Consider the following 12,918-nt stretch of genomic DNA (forward strand, 5'->3'; position numbering starts at 1 on the left):
TTCCTTCACAGAACAGCCATTGTTTCTTTCATTGCTGAATCCCATTAGACCTTGCATAAAATAGCTTTAAAAAAAAAAAACTAAACTGAATGATTTTCTTTTTATCCACATACCTCCCCAACCCTGCTTTCTGACTTTACAGACTAAATAGGGAGCTTCATTAGAAAAAGATGAGAGAAACAGGAGGCAAAGGCCAAGTTTGAAGGCATTCATCTGCTAATGAGATGACTGAGAACTTGAGTGCTTATTTTAAAAACCGACCTGTCCATTAAATTATTATCTCCTCTCCGTCTTCCCCATCTAGAAAATGGGTCAACATATGTAATAATTCAATAAATATTTACTGAGCAAACACTCACAGAATTATCAAGACAATACTCTCAAGAGATTCCTATATAGTTAAGTTGAAGCAGAATAGCCATAAGCATCAAGGACCGAATTCAGTCTCACTTTAAGAAAAACCAAATGTAGACTGCTGAGAAATCACTATGGCAGAAGGCTACCTGGCAAAAAAAAAAAAAAAAAAAAAGATATTCAAAGATGAGATGGCTCCCTCCAATCTACTGATAAAAACAGACTGTAGAGTGTGGAGGCAAACGGAAAGGTTAAAAACAACACAAGGAATGGCCACCAGCCATTGCCACACATGTGAAAGTGTATCTGTACAGCAAACGCCAACTAGGGATTTCAATATGGAAAAGAGAAAGCAACAAGACACCAGAGCTAAGGTTCAGACCCCAAATCAGGCTCCTACTCTTAGCACACTCACACTAAAATGCTTATTAAACTAATCAACTCTAACCTAACACAAATTTTCATTTCCATTCTTTATAAAAAACACATGGAAACAGTTAAAAAAGCTTGGTTTAAAGATGTTAAATGTGCTGTGGGGAAGCACAGTCTCCCATTTCTCATTTGCTTATTAATATTGAAATCAATGTGCTCATCAAATATAGTTACTCAAAAGAAAGAACCAAACTGGGCAGGGCTTTCACAGTGAGAGCACACTATTATTTCTGGAAAGCAAACTAGGCACGATTAAAATTCCACAATAATAAGCGCCAGAGAACATCTTGCACACTTTGCTTTAATAGCACTGTTTTAATGAATACAACTCCTAGCTTAAAGGATCAAGAGATAAAACAGTACCAAAGTAGGAAGTAAAATATTATTTCCATCCATGAGGAAAAGGAATATACTACCTACATCCTTTTTTTTTTTTTTGGCTCACCACACACCACGGAGGATCTTAAATTCTCTGGCCAGGGATTGAACCCATGCCTTCTGCAGAAGCACAGAGTCTTGAACACTGGACCACCAGGCAAGTCCCACCTACCTACACTCATATATTACCTTCCCTCTCCTCTTAGCTTCTAGATCTTTCTTTCCAATGGGAATAGAGGTGAGCTGGGATTTAGAAATAGAGAAGGGTGAAAAAGGCAGCTGTTGAAAGAGCTAGGGATTTAGGATCAATCCCTAAAGACCTCTGATAGCATAATCTTAGAGAAATAACCTTGACCTATTCATTAGTCCAATGTTTTAGTCTCAATTCACCCAAAGACTCACTCTAAGCCCAGAAGGGTCACAAATTCCTCCAGTTTCATTTACCTTATCTATAAAGTAAGCACACTAACTCACTTTATAAAGATATAAAGGTAGGTTTCAAGGACTCTGACAAGCCTTTCCCACCTCTAACACCACCATACAATTTTTTTTTTTCATTGTAGAATGACTTGTTTTAAGAACATGGGCCAGGGAAATATCAGACAAATTGCTAGGGCATTTCATTGTGGAGAGTCTAACTAGATGTTAAAGCACTACCGGAACAAGCCAATCTTGAGGAAATGCAGATACCCTGTTATAAAGAATGCTTCACTGGATTTGTGGTTATGGAATTTTACCTAATTGGCATCTCATTTACTAGGTGCCAAGAGTAACCAGAAAGTATATTCTTTTAAGTGGCATTTCCTTCTTTAAACTTCATTTATGGACTTCCCTGGTGGTCCAGTCATTGGGAATCTGCCTGCCAATGCAGGGGACGTGGGTTCGATCCCTACTCTGGGAGGATTCCACATGCCGAGGGGCAACTAAGCCTGAGAGCCACAACTACTGAGCCTGCACTCCGAAACAAGAGAAATCACCACAATGAGAAGCCCAGGCACCGTAACTAAAGAGCATTCCCTATTTTCTGCAACCAGAGAAAGCCTATGTGTAGCAAAGTAGATCCAGCACAGTCAGAAATTAATTAACTTTACATATAAAAAAGTCAAATGAATGCCTGAAAGACAAAGGTTTAATTTAAATGTGAAAACTGTAAGACTTTTCTTTATGAAGTCTTGAAAAACAGCTTTACAGCTTTATAAATTCTACCTCAATGCTTTTTTCATCCTTCTCCACTTGGAGATCTTCAATTTTCTTATGAGAGTTTTTGAGCTCGCTTTGTAACTGAGACACCAGATGACGCTTCACAGAGTTGCTATCCAGCAAACGCTGCACCTCTGCTTTCAGCTTCAAGATGACCTCCTCTTTAGAAAGCGCTTCATCTGGGCCTTCTGGTTGTACAATGCTAATGGAAAAATGATTGTATTTAAGGTTAAATCCAATAACAAATCAAGCATAACTATTCCTTAAAAGCAACTAACTGCAGTGGTAACCATGCTTTGCAACCCATCCAACTATATTCTTGTATTTCAAAAACAATTTTAAGCTTTGTCATACACAGGTTATTGCCTTTGATACATCCCTATATAAAAAATAAGTTCATTCAGAGGAAGACCATTCTTAAGCATAGTCCTGCTGCCTCACTGCAAGAAGTTCAACCATATGAACTTCAGCAGAGCATGCATTTTTCCTTTTGATAAATTGCATGCTATATATACATGTCCTTCATGACTCCAAGAGAAACAATGTGAAAATAAAGAGGAAATGAATAGTAAAACACTAGTTATCCTCATCAACAATTTCTGTCTCTCTTTTATTAAAACACAAGTCTGGGTGGATATCTGAACAACTGGAAAGAAAAAAAAAAAAAACACAAATAAATGCCATGCTAATTTAATCCCCACTGCAGTTGGTCAATAAATTTTAAAATTGGAATGAGTATTTCTGTTCCTTGCCATAATGGATTAAAAGGACCAGTCTTCCCTTTCTGTCTTTAAAAAAGCTAGAAAACTAAATAAAATAAATGAAATGGTAGCGTTCAAACACTGGACAACAAGCAGCATAGTGTAGTGATGCTTGAGAAAAGTAAAGCAAGGTTAGCGCTATAATGGCTGCAGCTTTCTTCCTGGAGAGTTTCCAGTATGCAGCTTAGAAAGAGGAAACCCAGGGAGTCTGCTCTCTGCAGTCTCACCGAGTTGCAGAATTCAGTATGGGAAAACCAAAATGGCTAGAATCTGGGGAGCAAAACACTGTGAGGAAGGTAGCTACATAGAGAAAGGGCTCTGGAGACCTGTGGCATACGTGAGAAAATTACCTCAAGATGGGGGCGAGGCAGGGAAAGCCACAGCAAAAGAGCAGGGCTGGGAATATTTTGTATTTCAATGAACCATAGTGGAGAGACTTCCTAAGTCACACAGCATCAAATACTGCCTTAGTAATAAGGCCAAATTAGCCCCAGATTAAGCTGTTTGTTCTAAATCTGATCTAATGAAGCCTACAAAGAAGCCTTGAAAGGATCAAATGAATTCCAGGTAACTTTAGTATGTCACAGAAAAAGAAAAACAGTATTTTTTTTTTATGCAATGAAGTCCAAAATCTAAAGCATACAATTCAGAATGTCCAGCATCCAATCAAAATTTACCAAATGTGAATAAAGCAGGAAAGAAAATATGAACTGTAACCAGGAGAAAATGACCAGGGATGACAGATAGTAGAATTAATTAAGTATATGCCATATGCTCAAGGAGGTGGGGGGGAGGGACACGAAAACAATGAGGAGGGAAATGGAAGACTTTATGCCCCAAATTGGACTTACAGAGACAAAAAATAAAAATATCTGAAAAAATATACCTACTAGATGAAATTAACAGCATATTTAATACAGCATACGAAAAGATCCATGGACATAAAGACATAGCAAACTTAAACACAAAGAGAAAGAAGACCAGAAATACATAGAGTATATTAAATTTTCTAACCTAACTGTAGTTAAAGTCCCAGAAGAGTGGGGAGGCTGATAGAAAAGATATTTGAAAAAATAATAACCACAATTTTTCTATCTGATGAAAATTAAAACCCCCTAAAACCTAGAAGCTCAGTGAATCTCAAACACAAAAAACATGAAAGCCACTATAAGTTATATCAACACCCAATTGCTTAAGCCAATGATGAAGTAAGAGTGCAGGAAGATTCCTGAGGGGATGACCAGAGGAAGGAATTCTGGATTCTGTGTATAAGCAAGCCTTAGTCTAAGCCCTGAACTATGTATGCAGAGAACAGACTGCATGCATCAAATCAGCAAAGATTTGGAGACTCTCTCTGAAATTTGAACCACACAAGTCTCAAACTGACTAACTACATACACAGGACAGATTCAAACCAGTGTGGCAAAGGCTCAGAGAAATAAATGAAGATTTGAAACACCCATACAAGTCTCTAAACAACCAAATAACCACAGTGTCTAGTATACAATCTAAATTTACTCAATATAAAACTAACAAGGAAAACCCAAATGCTAGAAATATTACAGAGAGTTTTAAAAGTTTAAAGCAGCAAATATCTAGCCTTTATGAGTAAAGAAAACATACTTGAAATGAATGAAAAAATAGGAATTTTCAACAGAGCATAAAAACGTTAAAAGAACCAAATAGAAATTTTATCATTAAAAAATACAATACCTAAAAGTTAAAAAAAAAAAAAGGAACTGACAGGCTCAACAGAATAGAAATGACAGAGGAGAGAGTGAGCGGACTTGAAAACAGTTCAATAGCAATTATCTAATGTGGAAAAAAAAAAATGAACAGTGTCTCAGAGAACTGTGGGACAACATAAAAAGATTTAACATTATATGTAATTGGAGGACCAGAAGGAGAGAGAAAGCAATAGGGGCAGAAAAAGTATTTGAAGAAATAATAGTCAACATTTTCACAAATTTGGTAAAAGACATAATTTACATTTTCAAGAAGCTCAGTGAACCGCAAATGAGATAAACTAAAAGAAAAACACACTTAGACACATCATAATGAAAGTACTGAAAAAAGAAAAAGAAAAAAAAATCTTAAAAACAGCAGGAGAAAAAAACTACACATTCAAATAACGATTCAAAAATCGATTCAAATAACAATAGATTTCTATTCAGGAACTACCAAGGCCAGAAGACAGTGGGAGAGCATACCTTTAAAGTGCTGAAATAAAAGAACAGTTGATCCAGAATTCCATAATCACCAAACATAACAACATTTCCATATAAGGAAACTAAGAATTTGCAGACATGCTGTAGAACAAATGCCAAAGGAAATTCTTCAGCTAAAGGGAAATCTCTACACTGAAAACTACTAAACATTGGGACTTCCCTGGTGGTCCAGTGGCCAAGACTCAGAGCTCCCAGTGCAGGGGGCGAAGGTTCAATCCCCGGTCAGGGAACTAAACCCCACATGTCACAACTCAAGATCCTGCATGCCACAATTAAGACTCCTGCACCACGAAATAAACAAACATTTAATAAAATCTACAAAACATAACTGAGAGAAATGGAAGAAGACCTAGATAAACAGAGAAGTATAGCACACATATTCAGAAACTGAAAGACTCAATTTCTTTAATTCCCTCAGCTTTACGGAAGTGTAAGTGACAAGTGGCAATTTCTTAAGATGTCAATTCTCCCAAAACTGATCTATAAATTCAACACATTTCAAAATTTGAAATTTAAGTTTCAAATTTGTCCAAAGGGCAAATTCTGTATTAGTTGACAAGCTAATCATAAAATTTATTTTGAAATGCAAAGTACTTAGAGTAGCCAAAACAATTTTGAAAACAACGAAGTTGAAGGATTTGTTCAGCCCATTTCAAGACTATAAAGTTACATTATCAAGACTGCTCCCTCCAAAATGATCACTGGAACAGAATGGAGAGTACAGAAACAGTCCCACAAACATACAGTCAACTGATTATTAAATATATCAAGGCAAGTCAATTGGGAAAGAAAAGTTTTTCTGACAAATGGAATTAGATCAATTGGATTTATTGGAATAAAAAAAATCAAATTTTCCCTCACACTATACTAAAAAATTAACTCATAATGGATCACAGATGTAAATATAAGAGCCAAAACTATCAAATTTCTAAAATCGTAACAGAAAAATTTTGTTAACACTGAGTTACAATAACTCATGAACTGTACAAAAACCATGAAATGTAAATAAGAAATAAATTTGAGTTTATAAAAAAACTTTTGCTCTTCAAAAGATAACATAAGAAAATGGTAAGATAAACCAGAGAGGGGAGGAAAACACTCACAACACATATATCTGACAAAGGGCTTGTATCCTGAACTATATGAAGACCAAACAACATATTGTTGTTCAGTAGCCAAGTCATGTCCGGCTCTTCATGACCCCATGGACTACAGCACGCCAGTCCATATATATACACCAAACAACATACACAAATGGCAGTTAAGTGTGTCAAGAAAAGAGGAAGCAAACCACATCAAAAGATGCTTAACATTATTAGTCATTAGAGAAATACAAATTAAAACCACAATGAGATATCACTACACACACACTAGAAGTGCTCAGATCTTAAAAGACTGGCTATCAAGTTTTAACAATGACAGAGAACAACTGAAACTCTCTAAGACATTTCTTCTGGGAATGCAAAATGGTAAAACCACTTTGGGAAAGAGCATTTATACTACTAATGTCTAAATAAAATACAGGAACTTTAAGTTTAAAGGGAAACCAATTTGGAGCATCAGTGAAAAGGAAGAAGTAAGACTATCTCCATTGGCAGATGATACAATTATATCTAAAAAATCTTAAATCTAATGGAAAAACTACTATGAAGAGAATTAGAATGCAACAGGTTATAAGCTAAAATATAGAAATCATATATACACACAATACTCAGAAGAAATAATGGAAAAGAACATGCCATTCACTATTGCAAATAAAATATCTAGGCATCAATTTAACAAGAATTTTGCAAAATCTAAATGTGAAAAACTTCAAAATACTCTTAAAAGACATGCTACATTCTTGAATAAGTAAATTCAACATCCTAAAGATATCAGTTCTCCCTGGGTTAATGTGTGTGTGTATATATATATATATATAACATGACCCTAGTGAAAATATTATCAGGATTTTTTTTTTCCTGTAACAGAACAAGTTAAACATGGAAGTTCACACGGAAGTGTAAACAAGCAAGAATAGTCAGAAAAACCCCAACAAGAACAGCAGTTCCAGGTAGATGGCAAAACTAAAGTATAAAGCAAAGCAACAAAGCTTTCAGAAAGCAGCATAAAAGAATAACTTCATGACCCTGAAATAAGGAAAGATTTTTCTTAAAGGGACTATAAAAAGTACTAACCATGAAGATGGAAATTTTTGACTGATGTTTAAGAACTTCCATTCATCAAGAGATACATGAAAAGGATAAAAAGACAAGCCCAAAGTGAAAAAAGATATTTGCAATACACATAACCAAAGAATGCCTATCTAGAACAGATATTAAAAAACAAAAAACTCCTATAAATCAACAGAACACATGCACACACAAAAAAATCATGTAAAAACTGAAAAGGGACACAAGCAAGTCCCTCTTCACACACACACACCCCTACACCCAAGCCATCAATAAACACAATAGACATATTTTCTTAAATAGAAGTCAATCGCATTAGTAATCTGGGATAATGCAAATAAAGATCAAAATAAAATAACACTACACATTAACGACAATATCAAGTGTTACCAAGAAGACAAAGCACAACTACAATTTTCATACACTTCTTGTGGTGAGGTAAATTGGCACAACTAATTTGGAAAAGATTTTGGCATTATCTGTTAAAATTGAAACACATGTACTACAAGAAATTTCACTTCTAAGTATATACCCAACTGAAATGTATATACATTGCACCAGAAAATAATATTAAGAATCTATGAATGGTAGAAAGGAAAATAAACTGTGAAATATTCATACAAATGAAAGCTACACACACATATATTTATATATGTAAATAAAAGAGCTATAGCTACTTGTAATGTAGCTACAGCTACAATGTAATGTAAGTCTCACAAACAAAATGTTGGTGAAAGAAAAATCTAAAGAAAACCTATATCTACAGAAATCCCACAGCTAGATTCCATGCTTAATGGAGAATGACTAAATACTTCCAGGTAAAATCAGAAGCAAGACAAGGATGTCTACTTTTGCCACTTCTGTCAACACTGTTACTAGAGTTTCTAGCTAGAGCAATTAGTCACGAGAAAGAAATAAAAGGCATTGGAAAGAAAGAAATATGTCTATTTTCAGGTGACATGATCTTGACTATAAAAGATCCTAAGGAGTTCACTAAAAAAACTATTTGAACTAATTATAATTAGCAAGTTAAGCAATGTGGCAGGACACAAGATCAATATAACATCAATTGTATTTCTATACACTAGTAGTGAACTGCCTGAAAATAAATTTAAGAAAACAATCCAAGGAATTCCCGGGTGGGTCTAGTGGTTAGGACTCCATGCTTCCATTGTAGGGGGCACAGGTTTGATCCCTGGTTGGGGAACTAAGATCCTCCAAGCTACGTGCTGAGGTCAGAAAAATAAATAAGAGAAAACAATCCAGCAAAAAGAATAGCCAAGAGAATAAAACACTGGAGTAAGTTTAACAAAAGCATGACTAATACACTGAAAACCACAAAATTATAAACGTGTATGACCAATACACTGAAAGAAATAAAAGAAGATCAAAATAAATGGAAAAATATCCAGTGTTCAGGGATCTGGACACAATATTATTAAAATGGCAATATTCCTCCAAATTGTTCTACAGATTCCATACAATCCCTACCACAATCTTGCCTAATTTCTTTGCAGGAATTGACAAACTGATCATAAAATTCATATGGAATTGCAAGAGACTCAGATTAGCCAAAGAAATCTTGAAAAGGAAGAACAAAGTTGGAAGACTCACACTTTCCAATTTCAAAAGTTACTACAAAGATATGGCAATCTAGTGCATAAAGATACATAGCTCAATGAGATAAAACTGAGAGCTCAGAAATAAACTCTCACATTCACAAGCAATTCATTTTTTGACAAGCATGACAAAACAATTTAGTGAAAAATAGTCTTTTCAACAAATGGTACAAAACAACTGGATATCTACATGCAAAAGAATAAAGTTAGACCCCTACCTCATATCATATGCAAAAAATTAATTCAAAATGGATTTCAAGACATAATATAAGAGATAATACTCTTAGAAGAAAACAGGTATAAAACTTCGGAATCTCGGATTAGAGAATGGTTTCTTAGAAAAGTACAGGCAACCAAAGGAAAAAAAAAATACATAAGTTAACCTTCATAAAATTAAAGGCTTTCATGCTTCAAAGCATGCTATCAAGAAACAGAAAAGACAGCTAACTGAATAGGAAAAAATATAGGCAAAGCATGTATCTGACAAGGGACTTAAATTCAGGATATATAAATAGCTGTTAAAACTAAACAGTAAAAAGACAACCCAATTTTAAAATGGGCAAAAGATGTGAATAGACATTTCTCCAAAGAAAAAACACAAATGGCCAATCAACACATGAAAAAATGTTCAACATGATTAGCCATCAAGTAAAAACCACATCATTAGCAAATCACCATGATAAGAAACTATTCCATATCCACCAGGAAACTATAGTTTCTTAAATAGAAAATAACAAGTGCTGATGAAGATATAAAGAAACTGAAACCCTCAATCACTGCCAGTGACAATGTAAAACAGTGCAGCCACTTCAGAAAACTGACCATTTTTCGAAATGCTAAGCATAAAGTTGCCATATAAACCATCTAAGAAAGCTGAAAACATGTCCACTCAAAAATTTGCAGCATTATTCATAATAGCCAAAAAGTAAAATGATCCAAATAAATGTCCATGAGCTGATGAATAAACAAGCAAACTGTGCTATATTTGTACAATATTACTTGTTTAGAATATATTTGGAATATTACTTGGCTATAAAATGGACTGAAGTAGTGATACATGCTACAACATGGATGAACCTTGAAAGCATTATGTGCCAAGTGAAAGAAGCCAATCAAAAAAAAAAGCTAACCACATATTATATAAATCTATTAAAGTGAAATATACAGAATAGGAAAATCCATAGAGGTAGAAAGAAAATTAGTATTTGCCTGAGCTGCTGGTAAAGAATCCACCTGCAATGCAGAAGATCCCAGGTGGATTCCTGAGTGGGGAAGTTCCCCTGGCGAAGGGATAGGTACCCACTCTGATATTCTTGGGCTTCCCTGGTAGATGATAAAGAATCCACCTGCAATGCAGGAGACCTGGGTTTGATCCTTGGGTTGGGAAGATCCCCTGGGGGAGAGCATGGCAACCCACTCCAGTATTCTTGGGAGAATCCCCAAGGGCAGAGCCAGACGTGCTACGGTCCCTGGGGTGGCAGAGTGGACACGACTGAGCAACTAAGTAGAGCACAGTGAAGACAGACAGGATGACAGGGAATGACTGGGAGTAAGCACTGGACTTCTTATGGGGAAAGCTGAAATGTTTTTAAAATTAGGTTGTGGTAACAGATGGACAACTAAACACACTGAACTGTGTACACTCCAAATGGGTCAATTTTATGACCCTGGAAATACAGCTGACCCTTGAACAACGTGGAGGATTGGGGGTGCTGGCCCCCTCCTCCACCACCTGTAAAATAAAAATACATATACTATGTTTATTTTAAAAATCCACATATAAGTGGACTTCTGCAGTTCAAACCCATGTTGCTCAAGGGTCAACTGTATATCTCAATAAAGCTATAGAAAAGAGGAAAAAAGAAAAACCACCTGATATATGAGTTCTCTCTAAATGAAGGCGAATCTAACATAGAGTTCAGGCAAGAATAACTAGCTTTTAAAAGATAACAAGAAAATCAAAATAATTTAAGAGTTAAGACAGTAGTAAGCTCAACGTTATGACTAGAAAGAGGAATACAGGCTGGCAATGTTTTATTTCTTGACCTTGATGATAGTTCCATGGGAATTCATTTTAAAATCATACATTAAGCTGGACACTTATATTTCATACACTTTTATGTGTTATATTTTACAATTTTAAAAGGTTTAAAAAGCAAAGTTATAAAAAATACTAGAAAAATATCATCAAGAAATCAAAAGGGAAAAGTGATGGATCTAAATCTAACTACATAAAATTTTTAAACAGGAAAAGTGATAACCTTCAACAATGGCTAGGGTACAGAGAAATAGGTACTATCATGATATGACTAATAACACCTATTAAAAGCATCAAACACGCATGCTCTTTGACAAGATTATTCACCCACATCTAAGGAAATAAACCAAAGATGTGAATAAAGACCAGACTACAAGTATGCTTTTAGTTATAATAATGCATTAATTATGGTTAACAAAATTTTTAAAGTGTATTCCTAACTAAAATATAGTTCCACATATCCACTGATAAGTATTTACAACAATATTTACAGATATCTAAGGATTTCAGAATGTACCAAGTTAAAAGACACATATTAAAGTAGTATATTTAATAGTATTTTATCCTTTAGAAACCTACAAAATAGAAAACGTGGAAGTTATATACCAAAATGTTAATAGTAGTTTTCTTCCTGGGAGGGGAAGTAAGATTATGGCTGCTTTTAACTGGTAACTTCCAGTGTTTCCATAAAAAAGAAGAAAGCTACATTTGAGAAGAAATAAAAAGCTGATAGTATGTACCCTTAAAGCGATGTGATAAAAATGGAACCTCATCTCTGCAGTCTTCCTCCACAAAACCCATGAGAAAAACTTCAAATTCCAGGAGGGTCTTCCTTCCTAAAAACACTTGACCAGCATTTCTCAAACTGTCAAGGTCCTCAAAAACGAGGAAAGTCAGAAGGAACCTAGGGGAAAATGACTCCTAACTATAAGGGGGTATCCTAGATGTGATCTTGAAACAAAAAAGAACACCAGGTAAAAACGAAGGACATCTAAATAAACTATGGATATTCGTTAACAATAATTCATCAGTATTAGTTCAAGAGTTGTACCATGCTGTTGTAAAATGTTAATAGGGAAAAACCGATGCAGAATATGGGTTAATTCTTTGTACTATGTTAATTTATAAATCTAAAACTGTTCTAAAAAATTAAAGTCTGTTTCTAAGAAAAATGAAAAAGAATAGTATCCAGATTAACATAATTTCTCTAATTTTTCAGTTTCAGATGATTCCAAATGAAACATTAAATATATACACACATATATATGCATATTGTGTATATACATACATATACGTATACAGAGAGAGGATTAACAAAATATTAGGGGTTTTTTAATGTTACAAAAGGAGCTCTTGGCAATGTACTACATATTTCTCAATATACACAACTTTTAAAATATGTATTATATATAGTGTAAATATGTGTATGTGTGTTGATCTCACCAACCTAAACCATTTCTATATAAATATGAGATAAATATAATTTATGTAAGAAATATAAAACATATTGCAATGCATCTTCCAGTGCTACACGACATGGTGAACTAACTTTCAAGCCCTTAACAAATTATGCTTCTTTTCTTACTGAACACTGACCACTGAAATAGCACACCATGTACTCCTAGAGGGAGCCAAGTCAGAGCAGAGAAAGTGCTAGCTAAAATAATTTTCTCTTCTTTCCCAAAAGGGAAAAGCCAGCAGTGGTGACCAGCTCTGTATTAGGCTCACTAGTGAGCC

At 34.8% G+C, this 12,918-nt stretch overlaps 1 protein-coding gene across 10 annotated transcripts in view; it reads right to left on the reverse strand.

Annotated features, from left to right (window-relative positions):
* Positions 1 to 12,918, reverse strand: part of CEP152 (centrosomal protein 152) — a 98,839-nt gene that overhangs the window by 45,594 nt on the left and 40,327 nt on the right. For all 10 annotated transcript variants that reach the window (XM_043920573.1, XM_043920572.1, XM_043920567.1 and 7 more), the window contains one exon: positions 2,371 to 2,566. In XM_043920573.1, the coding sequence (XP_043776508.1) occupies positions 2,371 to 2,566 (196 nt within the window). The remainder of the gene's footprint in view (positions 1 to 2,370; positions 2,567 to 12,918) is intronic.

The sequence above is a fragment of the Cervus elaphus genome, chromosome 12, assembly GCF_910594005.1.
Source record: "Cervus elaphus chromosome 12, mCerEla1.1, whole genome shotgun sequence".
Lineage (NCBI taxonomy): Eukaryota > Metazoa > Chordata > Mammalia > Artiodactyla > Cervidae > Cervus > Cervus elaphus.